Here is a 24896-nt window from a genome sequence, read left to right on the forward strand (position 1 = left end):
AGTTAGGCTCAAAATTGAAAAAGGATTATATTTTTTCTCTGTGCCCCTTCCACCTCTTAGTTCGTTTATTTTCCCGTTAGTTTTCACCTGTTTTCGCTTTATAGTTGTGTTATCTCTTAGCAGTTCTTTCGTTAGTTGAGTTATGGTTGTGGTATATATGTTTTATCGCTCGTATAGTTGTGTTATTTTCAAATTATACTCCATAATAGAGAGGCTCCGAACACCCAGCATTGTATATTAAGCTCTGAATTTGACGTTTTTTTCTAACGTGACCAGATTCGTCCTGCGCCCTTTTCATTGAATTTTTTTCCCCCATGGCATATTTCTCCAAGGAAAGATCCTCCCACATAGCCCCCTCCCTCAACCCTACCCCCAAAACCCCAAAAAAATCCCCCTGAAAACGCCTGTACACTTCCCAATAACCATTATTATATGTAAACACTGGTTGAAGTTTGTAACTTGCAGCCCCTCCCCCAGGGACTGTGGGGGAGTAAGTCATCCCCAAATACATATTTTTTATGATTTTCGACTATGCTGAACAAAATGGCTATCTCAAAATTTTGATCCGTTGACTTTGGGAAAAAAATGAGCGTGGGAGGGGGCCTAGATGCCCTCCAATTTTTTTGGTCACTTAAAAAGGGCACTAGAACTTTTCATTTCCGTTAGAATGAGCCCTCTTGCGACATTCTAGGACCACTTGGTCGACACGATGACCCCTGGGAAAAAAAACAACAAAAAAACAAAAAAAAAACAAACAAATAAACACGCACCCGTGATTTGTCTTCTGGCAAAAAATGCAAAATTCCACATTTTTGTAGATAGGAGCTTGAAACCTCTACAGTAGGGTTCTCTGATACGCTGAATCTGATGGTGTCATTTTCGTTAAGATTCTACGACTTTTAGGGGGTGTTTCCCCCTATTTTCCTAAATAAGGCAAATTTTCTCAGGCTCGTAACTTTTGATGGCTAAGACTAAACTTGATGAAACTTATATATTTAAAATCAGCATTAAAATGTGATTCTTTTGATGTAGCTATTGATATCAAAATTCAATTTTTTAGAGCTTTGGTTACTATTGAGCCGGATCGCTCCTTACTACAGTTCGTTACCACGAACTGTTTGATTCAATGTGGAGGGTTGTAATTTTCCTGTATAAGGATTCAACAAAGACAATTTAAAGGCTTTGTCTTTTGATTTGCTAAGATATTATTTTCAAATCACTTGCAACTGAATGAAATAATGCATGGGGCTGTTAGAATAGTGTGTAGTTCAACTGCAAGATTTAGCCTCCTATGATAGGTGCACGAATTTACGGATATGGAAGGGTGATATGGACTTTTATATTAACAGTTAAGCAGGCAAAAAAGCCAAGCTTATTAAACTCATCAATACCCACCTGAAATCTTGTCTACAGTACACTACCGTCTTCTGCTGCAAGTCATTGCTGACAGCCTTAGTAAAAGCTGTGTTTTCCACTACTTAATTTATTTTTGTTTGATACATGTACATTATATGTTTATGTATTCTGTAATGTTTTTGAATTTAACCAAGCAACATTCTTGCTAAATAGTAACTTTTCTTCATTATTACTTGAAGAAAAACATCCTAAGTTGGGAAGGACCAGGCTATCTTTACTTTTTAACCACTTGGTACATCCCCCACCCATCAGGTAAAAGAGTATATGAACAAATGGTCCCAGGATTGGGATAGCTGGGCTGCTACATATTCTGTAAATTATTAATTAAGAATAAGCATGTCCATAGGCTCAGCAATGTAAGATGGCTAAGCTTTTGGTTCCTTGACCAGCTAAAAAAAAAAGTTTTGTCCAACTCTCAACTTTGATGTTTTGTAACGTTGTTAAAAATACAATTTATATCAATTACATTGGCTCAGCTATCTAAGGTGGCTAAGCTTTTGGTTCCTTAACCAGATCCATAAAAGCCAGTTTTGTCAAGCTCTCAACTTTGATGTGTTTTATAAAATTACTAAAAATATAATTTGTATCAATTTTATTTGGTTACAAGATGCTAATAAAATCAATAAAGAGCAGAGCTCCTTTCTTTCTTTGTTTGGCTCAAAACTAACTTTAGAAAACAATGGAAAATTGAATAGGAAAAGAAGGTATTGAAACGGAAGTTGATTCCCATCTATTTCTTCTTATAGCAACATAATCATAGGCAGCACAATAGTGCTATCTAAGTAAAAAATAATGTTGGCACAATGTAGAATTTTTTTTTAAACCAGGGCACTCTGTATGGAAGGAGTTGTTGTAGAAATTCCGAAAAGGGCTTATTTGATTTAGCGCCCTTTTTAATAGTCAAAAGTGACTGGAGGGCAACTAACCCTCTCCCACTCCCATCATTTCTCCAAACACATCCAGTCAAAATTTTGAGATAGCCATCTTGTTCAGCATAGTTGAAAGGTCTGGAAATCATGTCTACAAGGATGACACCCCTCTCCCCCCAAATCCCTCAGGCAAATGGCTATAAGTTATGCCCTGGGACATTTAATGTTTTTATAAAAAGGGTGGTCATGTAAGCTTCGGAGGGGGCCTATTGGATTGCCAGTCAGAAGTTCCGGTTTCTTTTTTAAGAGTCAAAGTAATTGAAGGGCAGCTACCCCCCTCCACAGGTTGTATTTCCCCAAATGCATCCAATAAAAATATTGAGATATCCGTTTTGTTCTTAAGAGTCCAAAGGTCGTATAACAGTGCTTTTGTGGCTGAAACAAATCTCTGGGAAGTGGGGACAGGGGTTGTAAGTTATGCCCTGGGGGCATTTAAGGTTTTTATGGAAGGAATGGTTGTGGAAACCTTAGAGGAGGCTTATTTGGTTAAAAATTAGAAATTCTAGTTCATTTTTAAGAGTCAAAAGTGATGAAGGGTAACTAGACCCCCCTCCCCCAGATGCACCTCATTTCACTAAATCCTTACTTGACTCAAGTCTCATCCATCTTCAAAGGTTGTTTTGGGGTCTCTTATTCACCATGTTATTGATTTTTATGAGCATCCATCTTCAGTCAGGCTTGGAAGTTGGGACAGGTTGAGTGTAAAGACGTTGTCTTTCCATCTCTTTTTGAGGGCTGACCTCTGGGGGAAGAAACATGCACGCCACCATGGAAGACTATTTTCAGAAGACGTGAATTTTCCATATGCTGGTTGTGGCGTAGCCACCTAAGCTGTTGCTGTTTTGTTTTGTCAAATGTGGTGTGTTTGATCTTGAAGCTTTCAAACAGCCTGATATTAGAGATCCTGTCCTGGTACATAATACCCACAATATAGTAAAGTGACTTTGTCTCAAATTGGGCTAGGCGATGCTGGTCATTTGTTTTGAGGGTCCATGATTCATAAGCGTAAATGGCAATGAGGATAATCAGTGTGTTGAAGAGTCTTGTTTTTAGCAGTGTTGACAAATTCTTGTTCCTTCAGATTGGCATCAAGGCTTTAAAGCTGAAGTTGACAAGCACCAGGCGCCTCTTAACATCTTTCGGGTGGTTTTTATCAGACGTTATAAGGCTACCAAGGTAGGTGCAATCTTCCACCCATTCTTTGCTGTCACCACTGAGCTGGAGGCTTAAGCTTTAGGAATTGATGATCATTCCAAAGTGGATGGTGGTTGACTGGATGCTGTTGGCCTGGGATGGAAGACCTCCAAGGTTCTCATTTATTAGGTCTATGTCATCTGTATAACATACCTGACGAGTTGTCAAGGAGTGATAGGACAGTAGTAAGGATAGGTTAAACAGTTGCAGTGAAAGCAAGCAACCCTGCTGCACGCCAGTTGAAGAACGACTGAGGGTATTAAGTTAAAACTTTTTGTGCTACTTCTACTACTGCTTCTGCTCTTAAAATTTAACTAAACCAAATATTGAAGGTGTATCCAGGCTGTCAAACATCATATATATATTTTTTGGGGGAATATCATTATCTTTTATATATATCAAGTCAATTTGAGGATGTATATGACTAAATTAAAGAGGATGTATATGACTAAATTAAAGACTCCATTTATGTCAAGATTTTCAAAAGAGTGTATGTTGTTCAAAATTTTTAAAAAAGTTCCTCCAGAATACAAATAGCAGACCAAGCTATAAATTCTCAAAGAAAAACCGGAATGATGCAAACTTTTAGTTTTCTTTTTCCCTGAAAATGACTATGTCAACATAGAACAAACAGAAATTAATTACAACAGCTTTTCCACAAATTAAGTTTTTCAAAAAAAGAGTAAAGTACTCCATTAAACCGAAAAAGAGTAAAAATAGAATCTACCATGTACAAAACTACCACAAATCAGCCTCAGTAAATAAATAAAACCCAAAACGAACAGAAATTACAATAGATAACCAAGTCAAACTCAAAACGAGCAGAAACTAATATGAGTAGGGCTTGAAACCCCTGCACTTTCTAAAAGCCAGAACGTAACTTGTACTTTAATGAAAACAAATACAAAAAATACATATGCTTATATTAATCCTTAAAATCTTAATTAGTTTTTGAATTATTAAAGTTATAAAAGTGAAAACACAAAATTTTTTTTTTAGTAAAGTGCAAACTATGTTCCAGCTTTTAGAAAGTATAGAGGGTTTTTAGCTGTATTAATGTTGATTTCTGGTTGTTTTGAGTTTGCCTCGGTTATTTGTTATTATAGTTTCTTTTTTTTAACAAATAGTGAGAACAAACTTAACAGTGAAAGTAGCTCAAATCCAATTAATGGTCCAGCCTCAGCTTTGACTCATATTTGTGATGGCTGCTTTCAAAAAAAAAGATGTTATATTCCCTTTGACTAACAGAAGAAAATTTGGAACAGAATCGTCAGACATTTTAAAAACACATTTAGGCTTATGTTTTTCAAGTTTTCCAACACCCCTTTCTCCACTTGTAGTTTTAGAGGAGGGGGATTGAGGGGGCACGTGCCCCGAGAGCAAAAACTTTAGGGCTGCAAATTTGAAATGTATAATCTAACACGATTATTTTGTAATTTCGAAATTTTATCTTTTTTTTAAGTAAAGTAGAGCTCGTTGTAGGAAGTAAGTTACTTACTTACTGTAATACTTCTATAATAATACTGAATACTTGCTGTAACTATAAGTAAATTGAAGAGGCCATAACTGCCACTGCATTCTTCTGAGGGGTAGCTCAGACAAATTGGCTATTCAGATGTGGACTCCTTCTTGCCTCCCCCCCCAAATAAAAATACTGGAGCTAGGCCCGTGGTAGCAGCAGTAGTAATATGTTGCCTTTTGGTTAGCTAATTCTCTTGCTCATCAAATCCAAGAAGTTTAAAATTCATACTATAAGCTGTTCATGATATTACTGATATGCTCTTTTGATAACCTGTATGCCCATAATGTGTTTTATTTTAGATTGATTTTCCCCTCAACACTTCCTAATTTTTTTTATCTGAATGTTCTTAATCTTAGTATTAGTTGCATAGTCGTAGAAGTACTAGTAGCATACACATATTGCCTTTTTTTTCAATTGATCTTCTGCCTAAGCATTCCCAGAAAGTTCCAACTTGAAATTGGTTTGGTATTTGATGCACTCTTGGACAGGCTGGCCACTACGAAAATCTCCTCAGTTTTATCAGAGCCTTTCAGGGTAAAAGATGTTCCATGTCAGTGTTCAACCATCTGGCTGTTGTTCTTTCATGAGCAGGTATCAAACAATTAAAATAGCCCTCTGACAATAAAACAATTAAAATAGCCATTTGTTCCCTAATTTTGCCTTCTTTTAGGCATTTCATACTCCCTCCTTATCTTTTGAATCTGGCCTGTTCATGACAACATCTGAGGCATCGCTATGTGCCAAGTGACTTCTTTCTTCGTTTTTTTTTTTTATCTTTTTGTTGTAGGAGAACTGAGCAGAGGGAGGTTATCAGCTTTGTTAACTTCTCAACTTAAGGATCTCTTCTTCATGGTTACATATTAGAGGTCTTGGAAAAAAGTAGGAAATCGTAAGATATTTGTGGGTTTGCCAATCCAGCAGGTCTTGTGACTTGGGCTGCATGGCCAGCAGCAACATGGCTAAAAGTGGATGAATTACTGATGTTCATGTGTTATCTGCATTCTCTTTGTACAACTAGCAGTCTGCACTGTTGACTATATGAGCGTCATTGCAGTAGCTGCATTTTGAGGGGTTTTGATTCACCTTTTGAGGGGAGTTTCTAAAGTTATGGGCTTTGGCACAGATATATGGCCAATTTCAAATATGTATTCCATGACCTTAGGTTTGGTACACATTCATGAACATAGATCTGAGCACCCTACACAACAGTTCTAGCTGGGAATGGTGCATCAATATTAAAGGTAATCAAGATCATATATGATTCTTGTCTTTTACTGCTCTTTGATATGTCTGAAATATTTACAATTTTGGTAATTTTTTTTTACATATTGTTGGGCCTTTACTGCTTTTTGCACCCCTTCTTTTATCCCAACTGTTCAGGGAAGAAAGTACTTTCCTTTCCGTATAGTTCCGTGTTTTCTCTCTTTGAATACTACCTAAGTATTGTCAACTTTTACTCCTTTCAGCAGTATAATCTTATGAGAAGTTTCCTTGTTTTTATCCAGTACTTCCACAGCACCACCAAGTGCTGCAATAGGGTGAACAACCCCAAAATTCCTGCATGCATTTTATGATAGTAACTCCCCTATGTGTCCTATGCATATCGTTGGTAAAGGTCCATTGTCTTTATTCTCAGAAGTCTTTACGCACACCAGGACACTGGCAGCTTGGCCATCAGTCCCAAGGGCCTTGTCATAGTATAGTGGGTAAACAGAAGGCTTATCCATGTCATCTAGGGAAATGTCAGTAGCCCGTATAACAATAGCCTATATCGCAAATAAAATAAAATGAGAAAGCAAGCACCAAGGCAAGTTGCAATAAGTAAGAGTAAAACCAGCACCCAAGCAATAACACAATAATAAGCAAGCCAATCAAAAGCACTTATTCAGAAGCCAGCAACGTCCAAGCTTACTATACCTACTATACACCAATATGGAGTTCATTGGGAGTACTACCAGGAAAAATCTTTTGAATTCTATTTCAAAAACAGTTTTTTACGAGATCGCCTTCTTCCAAGCTCCAACCTAACATTCTAAGCCCATGCCCTTTTGACAATCTTAATCCATATAGTATGTTCTGATTTAGTTCAACTTTCCTCTCAATATCTTCGTAAATATTCACCTTCCTACCCTTAGCCATAGTAGTACTAGTACCATATTAGTTGTATTAGCAGTGATGTATTAGTACAGTAGTAGTATGTAATTCTTGCCTTTAGGTCAGTTGAACTTTCCTCTCATCATGCCCTGGAATTTTCAGCTTGATTCTGTAAGCTGTTCCTAAGATATTGCTGATATGCTTTTTTGAAAATCTATATAAACGTGATATGTTTAGATTAAGTTCTACTTTCTTCCCTCTAAATTTCCTCAAATTTTCATTTCAGTATCCTTAGCCTTAGTAGTAGACATTACAGAAGCCGTAGCTATAGTAACTATAGTGATAATAGTAGTAGTAGCAGTAAGAGTAGTAGGAACAGTAGTAGTAGTAGCAGTGCAAACATTGGCTTTTCAGTCTGTTGACTACTTCTCGTCCTCATCATTCCCTAAAAGTTCCCACTTAATACCTGTAATTGTGTTGCGAGAGCAACACTTTGGTTTTGTCCCGGCTTTTTTTTTCTATGCCGCCGATGTCGGCTTATTCCTGGAAACTGGTAAGGGTCTAACCTGTGCAGTTTTTACGGAAAGTGTGGACCTCATGCCGGATTGATGAATATGGCATTACATTTTGGAAAGCTCCACATAACTCTTGCCTGGGGCCAAAAAGGATGGTTTTTGCTTGTCCACGAGCCAGAGCCTATGGTGTGTGAAGTGAAGTGGAGTTATGTAGCCTATGTCAGAGAGGAGTATCTGAAGTTATGCAGCCAAGCTTTCGTTTCATCAAACTATGTTTCTGCTTTCGAGTAGAAAGCTCCGTTCTAGCAGGCAAGCAGGCAGGCACCACTTTCAAATTGAAGATGGACTAAAATCAATAAGTGTCAAATATATGCGGAAGTTACCCGGCCCCACAGCCAATATATCTTCTTTGAGTGATAAATAGAAAAATTTACAGAAGCAAAAAAGCGGCATTTTCCCACGGGTCCAAAAGTGCTGCCGTGATTTTCGCTGGGTTTATCATTTGTTTTTTCGGACTTGGGATTGAGGTAAAGAAACTTTATCAGACGTAGCTCTTAAACTTTAAAAGTTCTCTCATTGCTAAAGAAATTAGAGCTTATCCTTTGCTCCTTTCTAAGTGGTGACGTTAGAAAGTTGGCCTACGGCAAAAAAATCAACTTTTGAACTAAGACAGATATAATTTTTTTTTCCGACGGCAATCGATAGCTCTTGATGAGCTGATCAAAGTGTATATCCATTTTTTTATACAAAAATTTCTTCATGACATATACTAGTTTGAAAGTTTCAAGGGGGTTGACAACTTCAGTAGTAGGGTACACACTGAAACCAAAAATAAGCCGATACCAGCTGTGAGACATGTAGGGGACTTGTAAGGAAAGGTCAGCTGTTAGCTCATAATCATCTTCGGCAGTGAGGGGTTTGCAAGTTTTGCTATTTTGTGTACCTATTATTTGTTTCCTGTATATTTGATGATAAGACCGAGTTGGTTCCAGTGGTAAAACATGTAGGGGACTTGTAAGTAATAATCGCCTGTTGGGCTACAATCATCTTTAGTGAAGAGGGGTTTGTAACTTTTGCTAGTTGGTGTAGCCTACCCATACTCACTATAACCTAGAATTTAAGTGTTTACGCAACGGGTACAAACGATAACGTAAAACAACGAGGCAGTTTTGTAATAATCAATAGAGTGTCATCTATGGTATTTTGATCATGAAAAGTTACGGATAGCTTTATAATACCAACTAGATTATATAAGATATTGTTCCAAGTCTTGATCCGTGATGATGTCTACGATTGAAAAGGATACAGTTCAACTGGCTGCAAATTCAATTTAGTCCCTTCTTTCAATATTCTTTTGTTATTGTAGTTTTTTCAACGCTGAGGAATAGCCTTTGATCTTGTGATTACTGATCGCGTTCTTCTTTGAACATAACGTTTTAAAAGCTTCGATAGGCTTACAACTTCAGCGTTTAACCGATAGCAAAGAAACAAAACCAAAGTGTTGCTCTCGCAACACATTATTCGGTGAAGCCGGACAAAGGTTGCCGCAACACTTCACGTTGCTCAGGCAACGTAGGTCTAGTTATTCTTGAGTTGTACCTTTTTGACAAATTGTGTGCACATAACTTTAGTGAATTTAGTTCAAAACTCCCTTTTAACATTTTTTGAAAGCTTCACTTGAATGTCCTTGGTCGTTTTCAATCTTAAAGGTCAAACATTTTTTTCTCGAATTACAAATACTATATGCAAATAATGGATAAATTGAATAACTTACAGCCCTTTCCCTGAGGGCTTGCCATGGAGGGAGGGGGGTTGACATCCCCAGAGACCTGACTTTTGTACCTTTCAACTATTTGGTCAAAACAAATATCTCAAAATTTTGACTGGATGTGTTTGGAGGGGCTGGTTGCCCTCCAAGTACTTTTGACCCTTAACAAGGGCAATAGATTTTTAATTTCCAGTTGAATGTGCTCCTTCCAAAGTTTCTACAACAACTCCTTCTATGCTAAGTGCCTTGGTGAAAAGAAAGAAAAAAGATAGTGTATTGTGCCCACACATTTCTACTCAGGCAATGCTATTGCGCTGCCTATGATATCTAATAAACCAGTCAGTAAATAAATATTGCAGTTTCTCCATTTTCTAACATGAAGGCCAAATAAGATGAGAAGTTTTAGTCTAGACTCTAGAAGATTTTTTTTATATTTCTTTAATTGTACTTAACATGTGAGTATGTTTCTCAGAAAATGACAACATAAATTATTTGATTAGCAGAGGCTGATTATTTCATTTTCTAGGTTGATTTTCAAGCTAAGAGAATCTATATAGTATCTTGAGGTCATTTACAGAACAGCTATTTTTATTAGCTTGTCTCCATAGTTTGATTTGTTGTTAGCAATAAATTCTTTGCCCAGTTATGTGTTGAATTCTATAGTTTTTTTTTTAAACATTCAAGTCATCAACAAACCTATCATTGAAGTACTTTTGAAAGCTTTTGAATTAAAACTAAGGTTGCAGATAAACTGTAAAATCCTCCTGGGTCATAGTTTAGGTTTTAAATAGTCTCGCTTTTCCAAGTTTAATGAAAGCCTATATTCTGTAATTTTGATATAGAATGTATTCAGAATTTAAATGAAAATATATTTATGTGAACCTTCATGGCTTTCTCTCCTAAAAACAGAAGGAGAAAAATATTGCGTTTCTTTGTATTTTTTGTTCATGATGCAGTTGATCCAGCTACACAAAATATTCCTAGGCTTTAGTTAAGACTATTCTCATTATAAAAGCATCATTTTCATAGTCAATCAAATTTTTGTAGCTAACAATTGTTCTTATTGATGTGTTTAGTGCTTTTTGAGCGGTAAATCTTCCCATTTAACTCTTTTTCTATGCTGTTTGTAAATATAATTTGTATATTCCTCATACGTAATTAGAGGCACTTTATGATGATGTTGACTACTGAAGGAACTGAACCTATGATTTCAGCTGTATTAAGATTAAGTTGATATTACAATGCTTGGAAGGATTACTGGTAGCTTGCTCCATTGTTCCTATTTCTAGGGACATTTGACCTCGACTCTGCTGTATGGAAGTGGAAGACCATACCCGAGTTTTTTTGACAACATTATATGTTTTATAAGTGACATTGATTAACTTCAGAGGTGAAATTACGGACTTGCGTCAAACTCCAAATATGGCTGAACCTATCACCTTTCCTGAGACTTCTGTGGTTAAACAAGTAAGTTATCCAGCCATTAAATTTTTGGTAGCAGAATAAAAAAAAGGCTCTTTACTTTATTAAACTCTTTTTTCCATCTCTTGTCTTTAATGTCCTTCTCAGTAAGAAGTAGATCTACATTGCATGACCAACGTGAGGTGTTGCGACAACCTTTGTTCGGCTTCGCCGAGTAAAGTGTTGCGAGAGCAACACTTCGGTTTTGTTTCCTCGCTTCGATTAAACGCTGAAGTTGTTAATCTGTAAGGATGTTTAAATAAATACTAGGTACACCAACTCTCAAAAGTTGGAAACCCTCATTGCAACTAGCAAAAGTTGCAAATCCCTCATCGCTAAAGGTGATTGTAGCCTAACAGCCGACTATTACTTACAAGTCCCCTACACGTCTTACCGCTGGAATCAAATTGGTCTTACCATCAAATACTCCGAAACAAATAATAGATACACCAACTCGGAAAAGTTGCGAACTCCTCATTGCAGAAGATGATTATGAGCTAATAGCCGACTGTTGCTTAAAACTCCCCTATATGTCTTACAATTGGTATCGGCCTATTTTTGATTTCAGTGTGTACCTTACTACTGAAGTTATCAACCTCTTTAAACTTTTAAACTGCTATATCTCATGAAGGAATTTTTCTACCAAAAAATGGATGACACATACTTTGATCAGCTCATCAAGAGCTACCCACTGCCCTCAAAGAAAAGATCTATCTGTCTTAGTTCAAAAGTTGACTTTTTTGCTATAGGCCAAGTTTCTATCGTCATCACTTAGAAAGGAGCAAAGGATAAACTCCAATTTCTTTAGTAATGGGAAAACTTTAAAATTTTAAGAGGCATATTTGATACCATGTCTGTATCGGCCTATTTTTGGTTTCAGTGTGTACCTTACTATTGGAGTTGTCAACCCCTTTAAACTTTCTAACTGGTATATTTCGTGAAGGAATTTTTGTACCAAAAAATGGGAGACATATACTTTGATCAGCTCATCAAGAGCTATTAACTGCCTTCGAAAAAAAAAAATCTATCTGTCTTAGTTCAAAAGTTGATTTTTTTGTTGTAGGACAGGTTTCAAATGTCATCACTTAGAAAGGAGCAAAGGATAAACTCTAATTTCTTTTGCAATGAGAGAACGTATAAAGTTTAGGAGGTACATCAGATACCATTTCTCTACCGCAATCCCAAGTGCGGATAACCGAATGACAAACTCAGCTGAAATCACGAACAGAAATGGGTAGAAACAATAGATGGCAGCACTTTCGGTCCCCCACTTTTTATTTCTGTAATTATTTCTATTTGTCACTCAAAGAAGATATATTGGCTGTGGGGTTGGGTAACTGCCGCATATATTTAACACTTATAGATTATTTCATCTTCAATTTGAACCTGGTGCCTGCCTGTTTGCCTGCTAGAACAGAGCTTTCCACTCGAAAGCAGAAACATGGTCTGCTGAAACAAAAGCTTGAATGCATAACTTCAGATAGTTCTCTCTCATATAGGCTATAAAACTCCAAGTCACTTCACACACTATAGGCTCAAGGATAGCAAAAAACATCCTTTTTGGCCCCAGGGAAGAGCTCTACGAAGCTTTCCAAAATGTAAAGTCATATTCATCAATTCGGCCTAAGGTCCAGGCTTTCCGTAACAACCGTAGAGGTTAGACTCTTACCACTTTCTAGGAATAAGCTGAAATCGGGGTGCTAGGGAAAAAAAAACGCGACAAAACCAAAGTGTTGCTCGCGCAACACAATAAAAAAAGAAGTAAAAGCATCTGTATAAAAGCTTGGATATTGTCCCTATTGTACCAATAATGTTTCAGGTTTGAAGTGACAACCAGTTTTCAGGTAGAGAAGTTTTCTCTGACTCTCTTGTTTGCAGGTATATATTTAAAATTATCACTAAAGAATTGATTTTTGTGGGCAAGTCAAAAATTTTATCTAAGGGTCTAGCTTCTGTCTCTTGTAATAAGCTTTGGTTTAAAACAAAGTTGCCTATGATCTTTTTTCAAAATATTACGGGATGTTTGTCTGTTCCTTGTGATTGTCTTTCATGATTAGACAATATAAGGAATGGAAATTTGTGACAAGATACTATGCTGATGATAAAGTGGATGCTCCACGCAATTTTATTCTTTTTTGATCATTGCGAAGCACCATTTTGGAAGCTAACCTACAAGCTATTGGTTTGTTTTCTTGTGATGTTTTATTCTGTGTTATTTCTTTGGCAAAAAGGACATGATTCAGACAGTTTTATCTAAATCATCTGTATAAGTTAAATTTCCCAATCATCCAGAGTTTATTACGGGCTGTCCAGGTATTGCTGGTTCTGTGTATTTCAGTCTAGATCTTGAGCAGGGAGGAAGAGGGGATGCAAAAAATCTAATTTGAGATTTTTTTCAAGTAATAATTGAATAGATTTTAGTTAACTTCCCCTTTCTCAACCTTAATATACTCACTTACATTCCAAGAACTGGTTTAATTTTCTCTGTTTTATAAATACTTAGTACTTGTTCAGTGTAAGCGCAATTATTTATTAGATAGCTTACCGAAGATACGGTATGTTTTACTTTAAAGGAATTGTTTTTATCTGTATTATCAATAACATCTTCACAACATGGTAAATTCATAAATTGGGTTCTATATTGATTTTATAATCAATACATGTCCTGAGATTTGAACTTAAATTCAATTGAATCTGATGACAGTCTGACCAGCTATTGTCTGGTTCGTATGTTTGTGTGCCATTGAAAAAAAAAGACTCTTCATATGCGCTTGCAATGTAAAACCCTAGAAAAATGAAGAGTTTTTATTAAGGGGGGGAGAGGAAGGCTATAACACGAAAATTGACCTTTTAGTGGGTGATAATCTTTCAGCTATTCCGTTGGTATATGAAGGGAAAATATTTCAACTATCAGCTGTAGTATTTCAATGTTTCTGTCAAACAGGAGGTGGGGTGTCTATTTTCTCTCCTGATATGTGCATACGTTTTCCAATTTCTTTTTGTCACTATAGGCTCTTTAAAGGAATGAATGAAAGGTGAAAAAAGATAGATTAAACTGAATAGTTTTAGTGTCTAAAACTGAAAAACATATTATTCCAATACATTTGGGAACAAACGCACAAGGAAAGTGTGAATAACATCAAAAGAAAAAAAAGATGACGGCCACCAAATGTTTGGTGATTTTTTTTAACCCTAGGTAGTAGCTTATTACTTTAGTATTTGGTTTTAACAATTTTTTTTTATCCAATATAGCATTCCGCACTGGATTCTGTTGAAAAGATAATTTTTGGGTTTGGGTCTTTTTTGTTAGGCTTCTTTGGACTGAAAGAACCTCCTCCTAGCTAAGTTATCTACTATGGCCTTCTTCCCCATAATAGCATAATATTTGTAGGCATGAACATATAATGACTCAGAGGTAAAAGGGCTTGAGATTGCCTCTGCAGGATTTTGACTCTGGTGATTAAGGGGATGCTCCAAGCAATCTACTTCTTTTTTTGGTCATTGGTAAGCACCATTTTGGAAGCTATCCTACAAGCTATTGGTTTGTTGTCTTATGACGTTTTAGTCTGTGTTATTTCTTTGGCAAAAAGAACATGATTCAGGCAAATTTCATCTAAATCATCTGTATTTTGTCAAATTTCCCAATTATCCAGATTGTATTAAGAGCTGTCCAGGTATTGCTGGTTTTGTATATTTCAGTCTAGATCTTGAGCAGGGAGGAAGAGAGGATGCAAAAAATCTAATTCGAGATTTATTTTAAGTAATAATTCAGTAGATTTTAGACAACTTCCCCTTTCTTATCCTTAACACATTCACTTCTATTCCAAGAACTGGTTTACTTTTTTGAACAGGTTTTATTTTTATTAACATATAATGACTTGGAGGTAATAGGCTTGAGATTGTCTCTGCAGGATTTTGACTCTTGTTGATAGAAGGGTATCACGAAGTCTGGAAAGCCGCATTGGGCTCCAACTTGCATAAAACCATTCCTTCAGTAACCATTCCAGCTTTAGCCATCCTGCACATGTCAGTCCCGGTTCGTTAACCGGGTTAACCGGTTCGTGCCGGTTAACCCGGCAATAATAAATAAATAATACAAATAATGAACAAAATGAACAAAATGAAACGGGTTACTGTTCGCGGTTCGTGCATTTCCTGAGGCCATAATAACTTCAATAATTTAAAAAAAAAATTAAAATTGCAGCTTGGAATGTCGTAACAATGAAAAACAACTATTCTATTAGGATTCAAATTATTTAGTTTGAGGATATTCCAGACTTAGAAGCGATGTTGAGTAAGTTTTAAGAGAAGAACAATGTGGCTTGAGAAATGGTAGAGGACGCATCTACCAAATGTTCACTCTTAGATTAATAATTGAGCACTGCCGGAGTCATCAAACGCTCTTAGTCCTCAGTTGTATAGAGCTAATAGGCTTGAGATTATCTCTACGGGATTTTGACTCTTGTTAATAAAAGGGTATCACAAAGTCTGGAAAACCATCTTGGGCCCAAAATCACGTAAAGCCTCCATTCAACTGAGAGTCCCACGAATTTCCTGCTGGTTGGTTCTAATCTAGCTTAAGCAGTATTGCTTGTGCCGTCCTGCACTTCAGAGTAACTATTCCTTCCATAACTGTTCTGCCCGTTCGATGTTAGTCCCCGTTTGTTAGCTATTGTTTTTTCTGAGGCCATAATCATTTCTATGGTTTATAGGAAATAAAAATTGCGATTTGAAATATTACAACATTAAAAAACAACTATTGTATTAGGATTTAAATTACTTAGTATGATAATACTTCAGAAATAGAAGGGATGTTGATAAAGTTTTAAGAGAAGTATAATGGGGTTTTAGAAAGGATAATGGACGCATCGACTAAATGTTCACTCTTAGATTAATAATTGAGAACTTCCTGAGTCATGAAACGCCTTTAATCCTCAGTTTTATTGATTTTGAGTAAGAATTTGATTCAGTTGATGGAATAGCTTTAGCAAAGCTCTTATCCTTGCATACAATACCAGATAAATGCATTTACTCATTAGTGCTATCTACGAGAAAGAGAAAAATATTGCTCATTGTTTGGGCCCTTAGTCCTAATTAATATGAAAAAAACTTCGTTTTCTTAAAGAGTTAAAGAGGCTGCGTCCCAAAGTCGAACCTTAAAACGTACAGGAATTAGAAGAGGCAGTTGGGGGGCTGCCGCCCCCCAAACCCCCAGCTTTTAAAGACTCTTTTGTACAGGTTTTTTTTTGGGGGGGAGACTTCATTGTTACTAATTACTAGTTTCGGCGCAATGGTTCTCCTGTCCTCTTGTGTTTAACATTTTTCGAAGTTATTCCATTATTCATTCATTTCAATTTTTTGTTAATTAAAAGAGGGCCTTTCCGAAGCCAAGAGCTGGGGGTTAGCAAAAAAACAAAAAACCTGTACAAAAGAGTCTTTAAAAGCTGGGGGTTTGGGGGGCGGCAGCCCCCCAACTGCCTCTTCTAATTCCTGTACGTTTTAAGGTTCGACTTTGGGACGCAGCCTCTTTAACTCTTTAAGAAAACGAAGTTTTTTTCATATTATTTCTGTACGTTTTTCTACAATCCATGGTGGATGTAATTTAATAATTCCTGTACTCCTCGTACAGGAATTAGGAGAGGAACTTGGGTGGCTGCCGCCCCCCTCCCGCTTTTAAATCACTGTATAAAATAGAAAAAAAAATAGATAGAATGACCGAAATGTTTCTTTTGCTCATAAGAAGCTAATATTCTGTTATCTCTCAAATGATAAGCTGTCCAGGTGTTATCAAAAAATTTTCTGGAATGGAGCTGGATTTTTATGATGCTTGCAGTCATTCTCGCCGTGCCGAGCTGATTATTTTGATGTACTTGAATGTTGATATTCGTAACTTTTAAGAATTTCAAAAATTAACATGGGACTATTAGACTATTAGGACTATAAGAAGACTATTAGGAGAGGCAAACCCCCCGCTTTTAAAGACTCTTTTGTACAGGTTTAATTTTTTTTCATATTAATTCTGTACGTTTTTCTACAATCCATGGTGGATGTAATTTAATAGTTCCTGTACTCCTCGTACAGGAATTAGGAGAGGAACCCACCCCCGCTTTTAAATCATTGTATAAAATAGAAAAAAAAATAGATAGAATGACCGAAATGTTTCTTTTGCTCATAAGAAGCTAATATTCTGTTATCTCTCAAATGATAAGCTGTCCAGGTGTTATCAAAATTTTTTTGATGTTGTGAAAAAAAATCGCCCGTAAGGGACTTGAACCCTTGACCAGAGGATTAAAAGTCTCACGCTCTACCAACTGAGCTAATAACTTGCATGTGTGTAAATATAACTTCTCAATAGCTTTTAAAAATTTCAAATTAACATGGGCTCTTATGGAGAGAAATCCGTTAATTTAAATAGCTAATGGGTGGTTTCTGGAAAACAGGGAAGGAGTTATCGGATCCAACTGAAATTTCGCGGATAAGCTCCTGGGCCGTAGGGGACCTTAACTTGTGAATTTCAGCCCGATCGGACAACGTTAAAAGGGGTGGGGGGGGGGGTTAGAGGGTCGAAACTTTCGGGGGGTTAAGATTTTCCTACGAAACTTTCATGGGCACTTACTCGGAGAATTCCGCATCGAATGAGTCTTCGTACACCCAGATCCGATGTCGGATGTGACCTGTAGGCGTCTAGAAAAAAAAAAGTGAATGAATTTTAAGTGGCTATGCGTGGTTTCTGGAAAACAGGGAAGGAGTTATCGGATCAAGCTGAAATTTCGCGGATAAGCTCCTGGGCCCTAGGGGACCTTAACTTGTGAATTTCAGCCCGATCGGACAACGTTAAAGGGGGGCTTGGGTTGACAGGTCGAAACTTTCGGCCAGATTTTCCCCATGAAGAAAAAGTTGGAGGGGGATGAAATTTTGCAGGTTTCTTAGTTGGAGCTCGGGCTACGAAATGCATCCCTCCCCATCCGTCTGCGACCACTGGAACCGAAGATCGCTTAACATTGTCGTGTGTCGCCTCTTTATAGAGGCACGAGTGTGCCTCCTTGATTACTAGATAAATGTCCTTTTTTTGTTTATTTTACTAAATTGGATTTTTCCCTCTCTTGGACGCTCTTTTTGACCCCGTCTCCTTTTTTTTTTTTACTTCGCAATCTTTGTTTTTCCCTTTTAGTGTAATATTTTGTCTCGTAGACTAGCTAATTAGCTTGAATAGTAACTTGACAGTTGGGATAATTCATCCCTGACAAAAATGTATTTTTGGACGGCCAGACTTGGGTAAGATTAAGCAGGATTGGAAATGAGAATTAGTTCTTTAAATGGGGATTAACGCATGATATACATTTAAATATATATATATATATATATATATATATATATATATATATATATATATATATATATATATATATATATATATATATATATATATAATATATATATATATATATATATATATATATATATATATATATATATATATATATATATATATATATATATATATATATATATATATATATATATATATATATATATATATATATATATATATATATATATATATATATATATATATATGGGAAGAATTTTCAGGATTTACCCTTGTTATTTGCCAAATCATAAAACGCTTAATCCTCTATTCTTTCATTTCTGTCCTTATCTGTCATTTCTCTCGTGGCTAATTATAAAAAGGAAGCACTTTGGCTTATCTAGTGAGATTTTTTTTCGAATGTGTTTTATGTCCCATATAATATATACTTTGTTTTAGAAATTGAAGAGACTTTACCAAGTGACAATGAGGAGCTTTCTGACTTCCCAAGCTCTCTTTTATCTCCTAAACGTGAAGATTTGCCTTTGAGTACTTCTGGCTGTTTTTCAGTCCCGTGTAAACTTGAACCTGAAACCGAGGATTTACGCTCGCCCTTTTTGGACAATGAAGGTACATCATAAGCATCTAGTTTTTGTCGAATCAAAAATATGAGATAATATTTTATTGGGGAATATTAGGACAAGTAAGACTTTATTAAAACTAGACTAATCTTAAAATGGAACTTTTCTCATATCTTTCTCCAATGTGCTGCACTTTGCAAAGCTGCTTTTACGGTCTAGTCAGAACTTCGGGTACACTTTACAAGAAACTTTCACTTTAGTCAAATGATAATTAATTACTAATAAATAAAACAATAAAAAACAATTGTTTTATTTAACAAGACGATTAAGATTTAGTACTACTGTGGTCAAAATCAATCAGCTAAAAAGAGAGTGTTAATTTGTCAGTTGGTTTTGTTTGATTTTCATCTTTTGTTTAATGTTTAATTTGTTAATTAGTCATTAATTTAGTTTAATCCCTGAGTATTAGGACGTGATTTAGTCATCTATATGTTTTGTTATTTGTTTCACTCTGTTTTAATTTCCATGTTTACAAATTAAACCTGCACAGTTAATCATTGTTATTCATATCATTTTCTGTTCAGTTTTAAAGCAATGAAGGAGGGTGGTTAGGAAGTTTTAAGGCCAATTAGTAGCGGATGTGCTTTAGCTTCGGAAAGACAGTCAAAGAAAGTGGCAGTAAAACAATCTTAAGTATATTTGTAATCAAACATAAAACTGAAAAAAATAAATTTTAGGAGAAATATCCACCAAGAACCTTGACCTTACCGTGAAAATGTAAAGGGCTCACATGGGATTATCTATTGCTTCAAAATAGTCAAAAATAGCCTAATTGAAAGACAGTACCACTTTTATTTGAATTGTGAAATATCAAATTTCTGCTGCAAAGTAAAAACTAAAACTAAAAAAAAAACTAATATGGGGTAAATGGGAAAGATTGGATGGTCGGAATTTAAAAAAAGTCAGTGTAAAGTGGATATTAAGATTGTGGGGAGGTACGCGCGTGTAGTCATGCAGCACAAAGAGATATTTTTGGAGGGTGGACGATAGGCAGGACAAGAAAAAATGTGTAAAGTTGTTTTATATGGTGTGGATAAGAATTTTCTTTGTTTCTTTTTTGTAGCCATGATCCATGTAGCTTTAAAACATCAAAAAATATATTGATCATGTTTTGACATTTTGTGTAATTATGTGAATTTTATGGTATTATGAGCCTTTTTGTTTTTGTTTTCTTTTGGCAATTGTTATGCTTTTTCATAGTTATTATTACATACCCTGTTATGTGAGTTAGTATCATGTGGTATTATTTTGTATTATTTTTGTTTTTTGCCATGGCGCCTAAGTGTCTTTTGTTGCAATAAGTATCTATCTATCTATCTTTCTATCTATTAAATTAACAGAAGACATTGTTCAATAGACAAAATAAATCTTTGGCATTTTTTTTCTATTACTATTTGAAACTATAGATACTATTTGAGTATCTCTTTAAAACTTCATGTATCTCTTTAAGAATTTGTGCATCTCTTTAAAAACACAAATCTTTGGCGTTTTTTTATCCATTGTTATTTGAAACTTCGTGTATCTCTTTAAAAATTCGTTTTTGAACGTTTTTGAATAAAAGTGTCATTGTTGCAGCGGTTCCTGCAGTTCTAGTAAAGAGCAAGCAGCGACTCATAGTAATCCGAAATTTTAAAATGCTTTTTTTTAGATTACTCTCTTGGGAGAAAAAATTGTCATTTGATGTTGATTTTATTCTGAAGATCTCAAATTTTAAGGTTTAACCAATTGTTTGCTTGAATGGCCGCACTGTAATGCTATTAAAACAATGAAAAAATGCTTACAGCTATTGCTTCAGTCTAATAATAGACCCATGCCATTAGAATATTAAAAACAATCACAAAGATACTTACAGAGAGATGTATGGCAAAGAATTCTGTTTAAACACAGAAAGAACGCCATGACCCACACCTGTTTTTATTATATAAAATCTGAAATTTTGCAGCAAAGGTACCTTCGCCACTGTGAGTTTTACGATTTCAATAATTAGAAATCTCCGAGTGAATAATAAATTTAATTCTTCGAGATAATCTCAAAAACTAAGGAGTATCATTGACTGAATTGTAGGATTGACAGTGTTGTTTGCGAAGTGTTGAATGTTCTACAAGCCTTTGCAAGTAAGCAAAGTAGAAGCATAAGTAAGTAGAAGCGCTGGTTATTTTGTATTTTTGTCTTTTCCTTTCCATTTTGTTTTTGTTATTGTTTTGTTGTTTTTCTTTTGTTTAAGGTTGCCGGTTTTCAAGAATAAGTTACCTTGTCGGAATCTTCCGTAAATATTTTATTTTCCATTATATCTTGTATTATAGTGTAAATTTGCTATGCGGTGAAATTAGTATGAAAATTAAAAGAACCTGAACATGAAAGGCTAGTTTCGAGTAAGAAAAAATCTGTTCTCTTATTTTTTTTTTATTTCCAAAAATTAATTAGCAATTCTTATAATGTAAGATTCTCGAGATTCTTAATGTTCTCGAGTTTTTCGTCTCTTCTTGTCATGCTTAGCTAGTAAGCACTCATAAATTATTTACGAAAATTAGTTACGTGGATAAAAATTCAATATAGAAGTATATTTGTAGATCAAAAATGAAACATTTCTTTTGATTTTTTTTAAATTTATTAATTATGATGATTTTTTAAAATTTCATGCGACTTTTAAGTTTTTAAACTGATAAAGATATTTTCTTGTTATTCCAATTCTAATTGGTCTATGAATATAAACTAGATCTGCGTTGCATGAGCGACGTGAGGTGTCGGAGCAACCTTTGTTCGACTTCGATGAGTAAAGTGTCGCGAGAGCAACACTTTGGTTTTATTTCCTAGCTTCGATTAACGCTGAAGTTGTTAATCTTTAAAGATCTTAAAATAAATACTCGGTACAGTAACTTGAAAAAGTTACAAACCCCTCATTGCAACTAGCAAAAGTTACACACCCCTCATCGCTGAAGATGATTATAGCTTAATAGCCAATTATTACTTACAAGTCTCCTACACGTCTTACCGCTGGAACCAAATTGGTAACACCATAAATACACGAGGAACAAATAATAGGTACATCAGCTAGCAAAAATAGCGAATCCCTCATTGCCGAAGATGATTATGAGCTAACAGCCGACTGTTAAAACTCCCCTAAGTGTCTCACAATTGGTATCGGCCTGTTTTTGATTTCAGTGTGTACCTTACTACTGAAGTGGTCAACCACTTTAAACTTTCAAACTGGTATATCTCATGAAGAAACTTTCCGCCGAAAAATGGATGACATATACTTTGATCAGCTCATCAAAGGCTATCGACTGCCGTCGAAAAAAAGATCTATCTGTCTTAGTTCAAAAGTTGACTTAGTTCAAAAGTTTCTAACGTCGTCACTTAGAAAGGAGCAAAGGATAAACTCTAATTTCTTTAGCAATGGGAGAACTTTTAAAGTTTAAGAGGTATATTTGATACCATTTCTTTATCGGCCAATTTTTAGTTTCAGTGTGCACCTTACTGCTGAAGTTGTCAACCCCTTTAAACTTTCAAACTGGTATATCTCATGAAGGAATTTTTCTACCAAAAAATGGGTGACATATACTTTGATCAGCTCATCAAGAGCTATCGACTGTCGCTGAAAAATTTTTTTTTATCTGTCTTAGTTCAAAAGCTGACTTTCTTGCCGTAGGCCAATTTTCTAACGTCATCAGTTGGAAAGGGGCAAAGGATAAACTCTAATTTCTTTAGTAATGAGAGGACTTTTTAAGTTTAAGAGGAACATATGATACTATTTTTTTGCCGCAATCCCAAATGCGAAAAAGCGAATGATACAACTCCGCTGAAATTCACTAACAGAAACGGACAGGAAAAATAGATGGCAGCACTTTCGGTCCCCACTTTTATTTCTGTAAATGTTTATGTTTATCACTCAAAGAAGATATATTGGCTGTGGTGCCGGGTAACTGCCGCATGTATTTAACACTTATAGATTTTATTCCATCTTCAATTTGAAACTGGTGCCTTCCTGCTTGCCTGCTTGAACAGAGCTTTCCACTCGAAAGCAGAAACATGGTTTGATGAAACGAAAACATGACTGCATAACTTCAAATATTTCTCTGTGACATAGGCTATAAAATTCCAAGTCACTTCACACATTATAGGCTCCGGCTCAAGGACAAGCAAAAACCATCCCTTTTGGCCCCAGGCAAGAGCTCTACTCTCTTGCCTAGTAGTTCAAGAACTCTACCAGTAAGGTTAAACCCTTACTACTTACTAGGAATAACCTGAAATCGGGGGGCTAGGAAAAAAAAACTTTACAAAACCAATGTGTTCCTCTCGCAGCCCAAAGTTTCTTTCTATCCTTTTTGTTTAATTCATAAGTGGTAGGCAAATCACAACAGGTAAAAGCTATTGAATGCTCATCTTTTCTTTGTAATTGCTATAATGCCTATTTATCGAATCTTTTAACTTTGTTTAATTTTAATAAAAGTATCTTTACCGTAGATATGATGAATTCTACTGTATGCAGTTCTGGTGGTGTAAATCAGAGGTTCACCAGAACTCAGAGGGCACACCGTAAACCGGAACTCAGTGGGCCAAACATGATCGTTTCGGTGAAAAATCTGACAGAGAATACTTTTGAGGAACAAACAACTGGTGTTGGTATTGAAATATTGTGTCCTAGAACATATCAAAGAGTGCATACACGAGGGAAACGATATAAATGTGAAGTATGCGAAAAAACCTTTTCTCGATCAGGCAATCTCAATAAGCATAAAAGATTACACACAGGTGAAAAACCGTTTAAATGTGGTGTATGTAAGAAAGGCTTCTATGAATCAGGAAATTTGAAAAGGCATGAAAGAATACATATAGAAGAAAAACCATATAAATGTAATGTATGTAAAAAATTCTTTTCTCAATCAAGCCATTTGAAAATGCATCAAAAAGGACATAAAGGAGAAAAACCTTTTAAATGTGATGTTTGTGACAAATGTTTTTCTTAATTAAACTGTTTGATTGTGCACCAAAGAGTGCATACGGGTGAGAAACCCTTTGTATGTGAAATATGTAAGAAATTTTTTTCTCAATCACCCAGTTTGAATAAGCACCAAATACTGCATACGGGTGAAAAACCGTTTGAATGTGATATATGTAAGAAATGCTTTGCTGTATTAAGCTATTTGAAAAAGCACCGGAGGGTTCATACAGTTAAGGGACCGTAGAAGAAGCCAGCTAGTTTGTATACATAGAGCAAAAACTTCTGACACAATCGGGATTTTCATAGACAGAAGAGGACTTGATGAAGGATTCAAGTGATTCCATGCAATTAATTCCCGGTTTTAAACTCTTCGATTATTAATATGTAATTTATGTATAAGGCAGGCATTTATGCGTAATGGATTGTTCTTAGAAAAGTGATTTTGTTCTTATCAAATAACCCATGCATTTGCTAAAAAAAAACGTGACCCGTATAGATAGATATATACTTTATTTCGTGATTAAACCAAAAACAGGTATTTTACAAAAAACACATTCACACTACATAAAAAAAAATCGAAAAAAGAATGCACATTACCGAAAACAAAGCATAAACACTAACTACAAGTCAAGTCTCTTCGTGTGGGATAAAAATCTGTTCACAATAGTCCGAACTCTATTGCTTCTAATTATCAGCAATAAAGCAAACGGCACACGTATTTCCTATTCACTTAATTCGAACTCCATTACTATACCTGCTCTACCATAAACAGGGCAATCAAATAAAAGATGAGTACATATTTCCATTAGACCGCACAAGCACAATGGAGAGTCAGCTTTCCCAATCCCATTTAAAAAATGAAGCAATCTGCTATACCTTGTAATAAGCTGTGTTAATCTGCTATTTGGGCGGATTTATGATGCAGAAATAAGGTCATCTTTATTTTCAAAAAAAGTTAGCCGGCCGCGTGCTAACAGAATTTTTGAATACATCAAACCATTTTGCATACAAATATTCATTTAAAGATTTATGGTCAATATGAAAGGACTGAGATGCACTAGAACCTTTAAAGGAAGGTTTTCAATTGCATCAATAGTACTATTCC

The 24896-nt window shown here is 35.5% G+C and overlaps 1 protein-coding gene across 1 annotated transcript in view; it reads left to right on the plus strand.

Annotated features, from left to right (window-relative positions):
* LOC136029715 (zinc finger protein 112-like) overlaps positions 1-24323 on the plus strand; it is a 48487-nt gene extending 24164 nt beyond the window's left edge. Inside the window, exons 3-4 of the mRNA XM_065708218.1 lie at positions 18668-18838; positions 23314-24323. Coding sequence (XP_065564290.1) covers positions 18668-18838; positions 23314-23816 — 674 coding nt within the window. The 3' untranslated portion in view covers positions 23817-24323. The remainder of the gene's footprint in view (positions 1-18667; positions 18839-23313) is intronic.
* The last annotated feature ends 573 nt before the right edge of the window (positions 24324-24896 follow it).

Source organism: Artemia franciscana, chromosome 7 (genome assembly GCF_032884065.1).
Source record: "Artemia franciscana chromosome 7, ASM3288406v1, whole genome shotgun sequence".
In the NCBI taxonomy this organism is placed as follows: Eukaryota; Metazoa; Arthropoda; class Branchiopoda; order Anostraca; family Artemiidae; genus Artemia; species Artemia franciscana.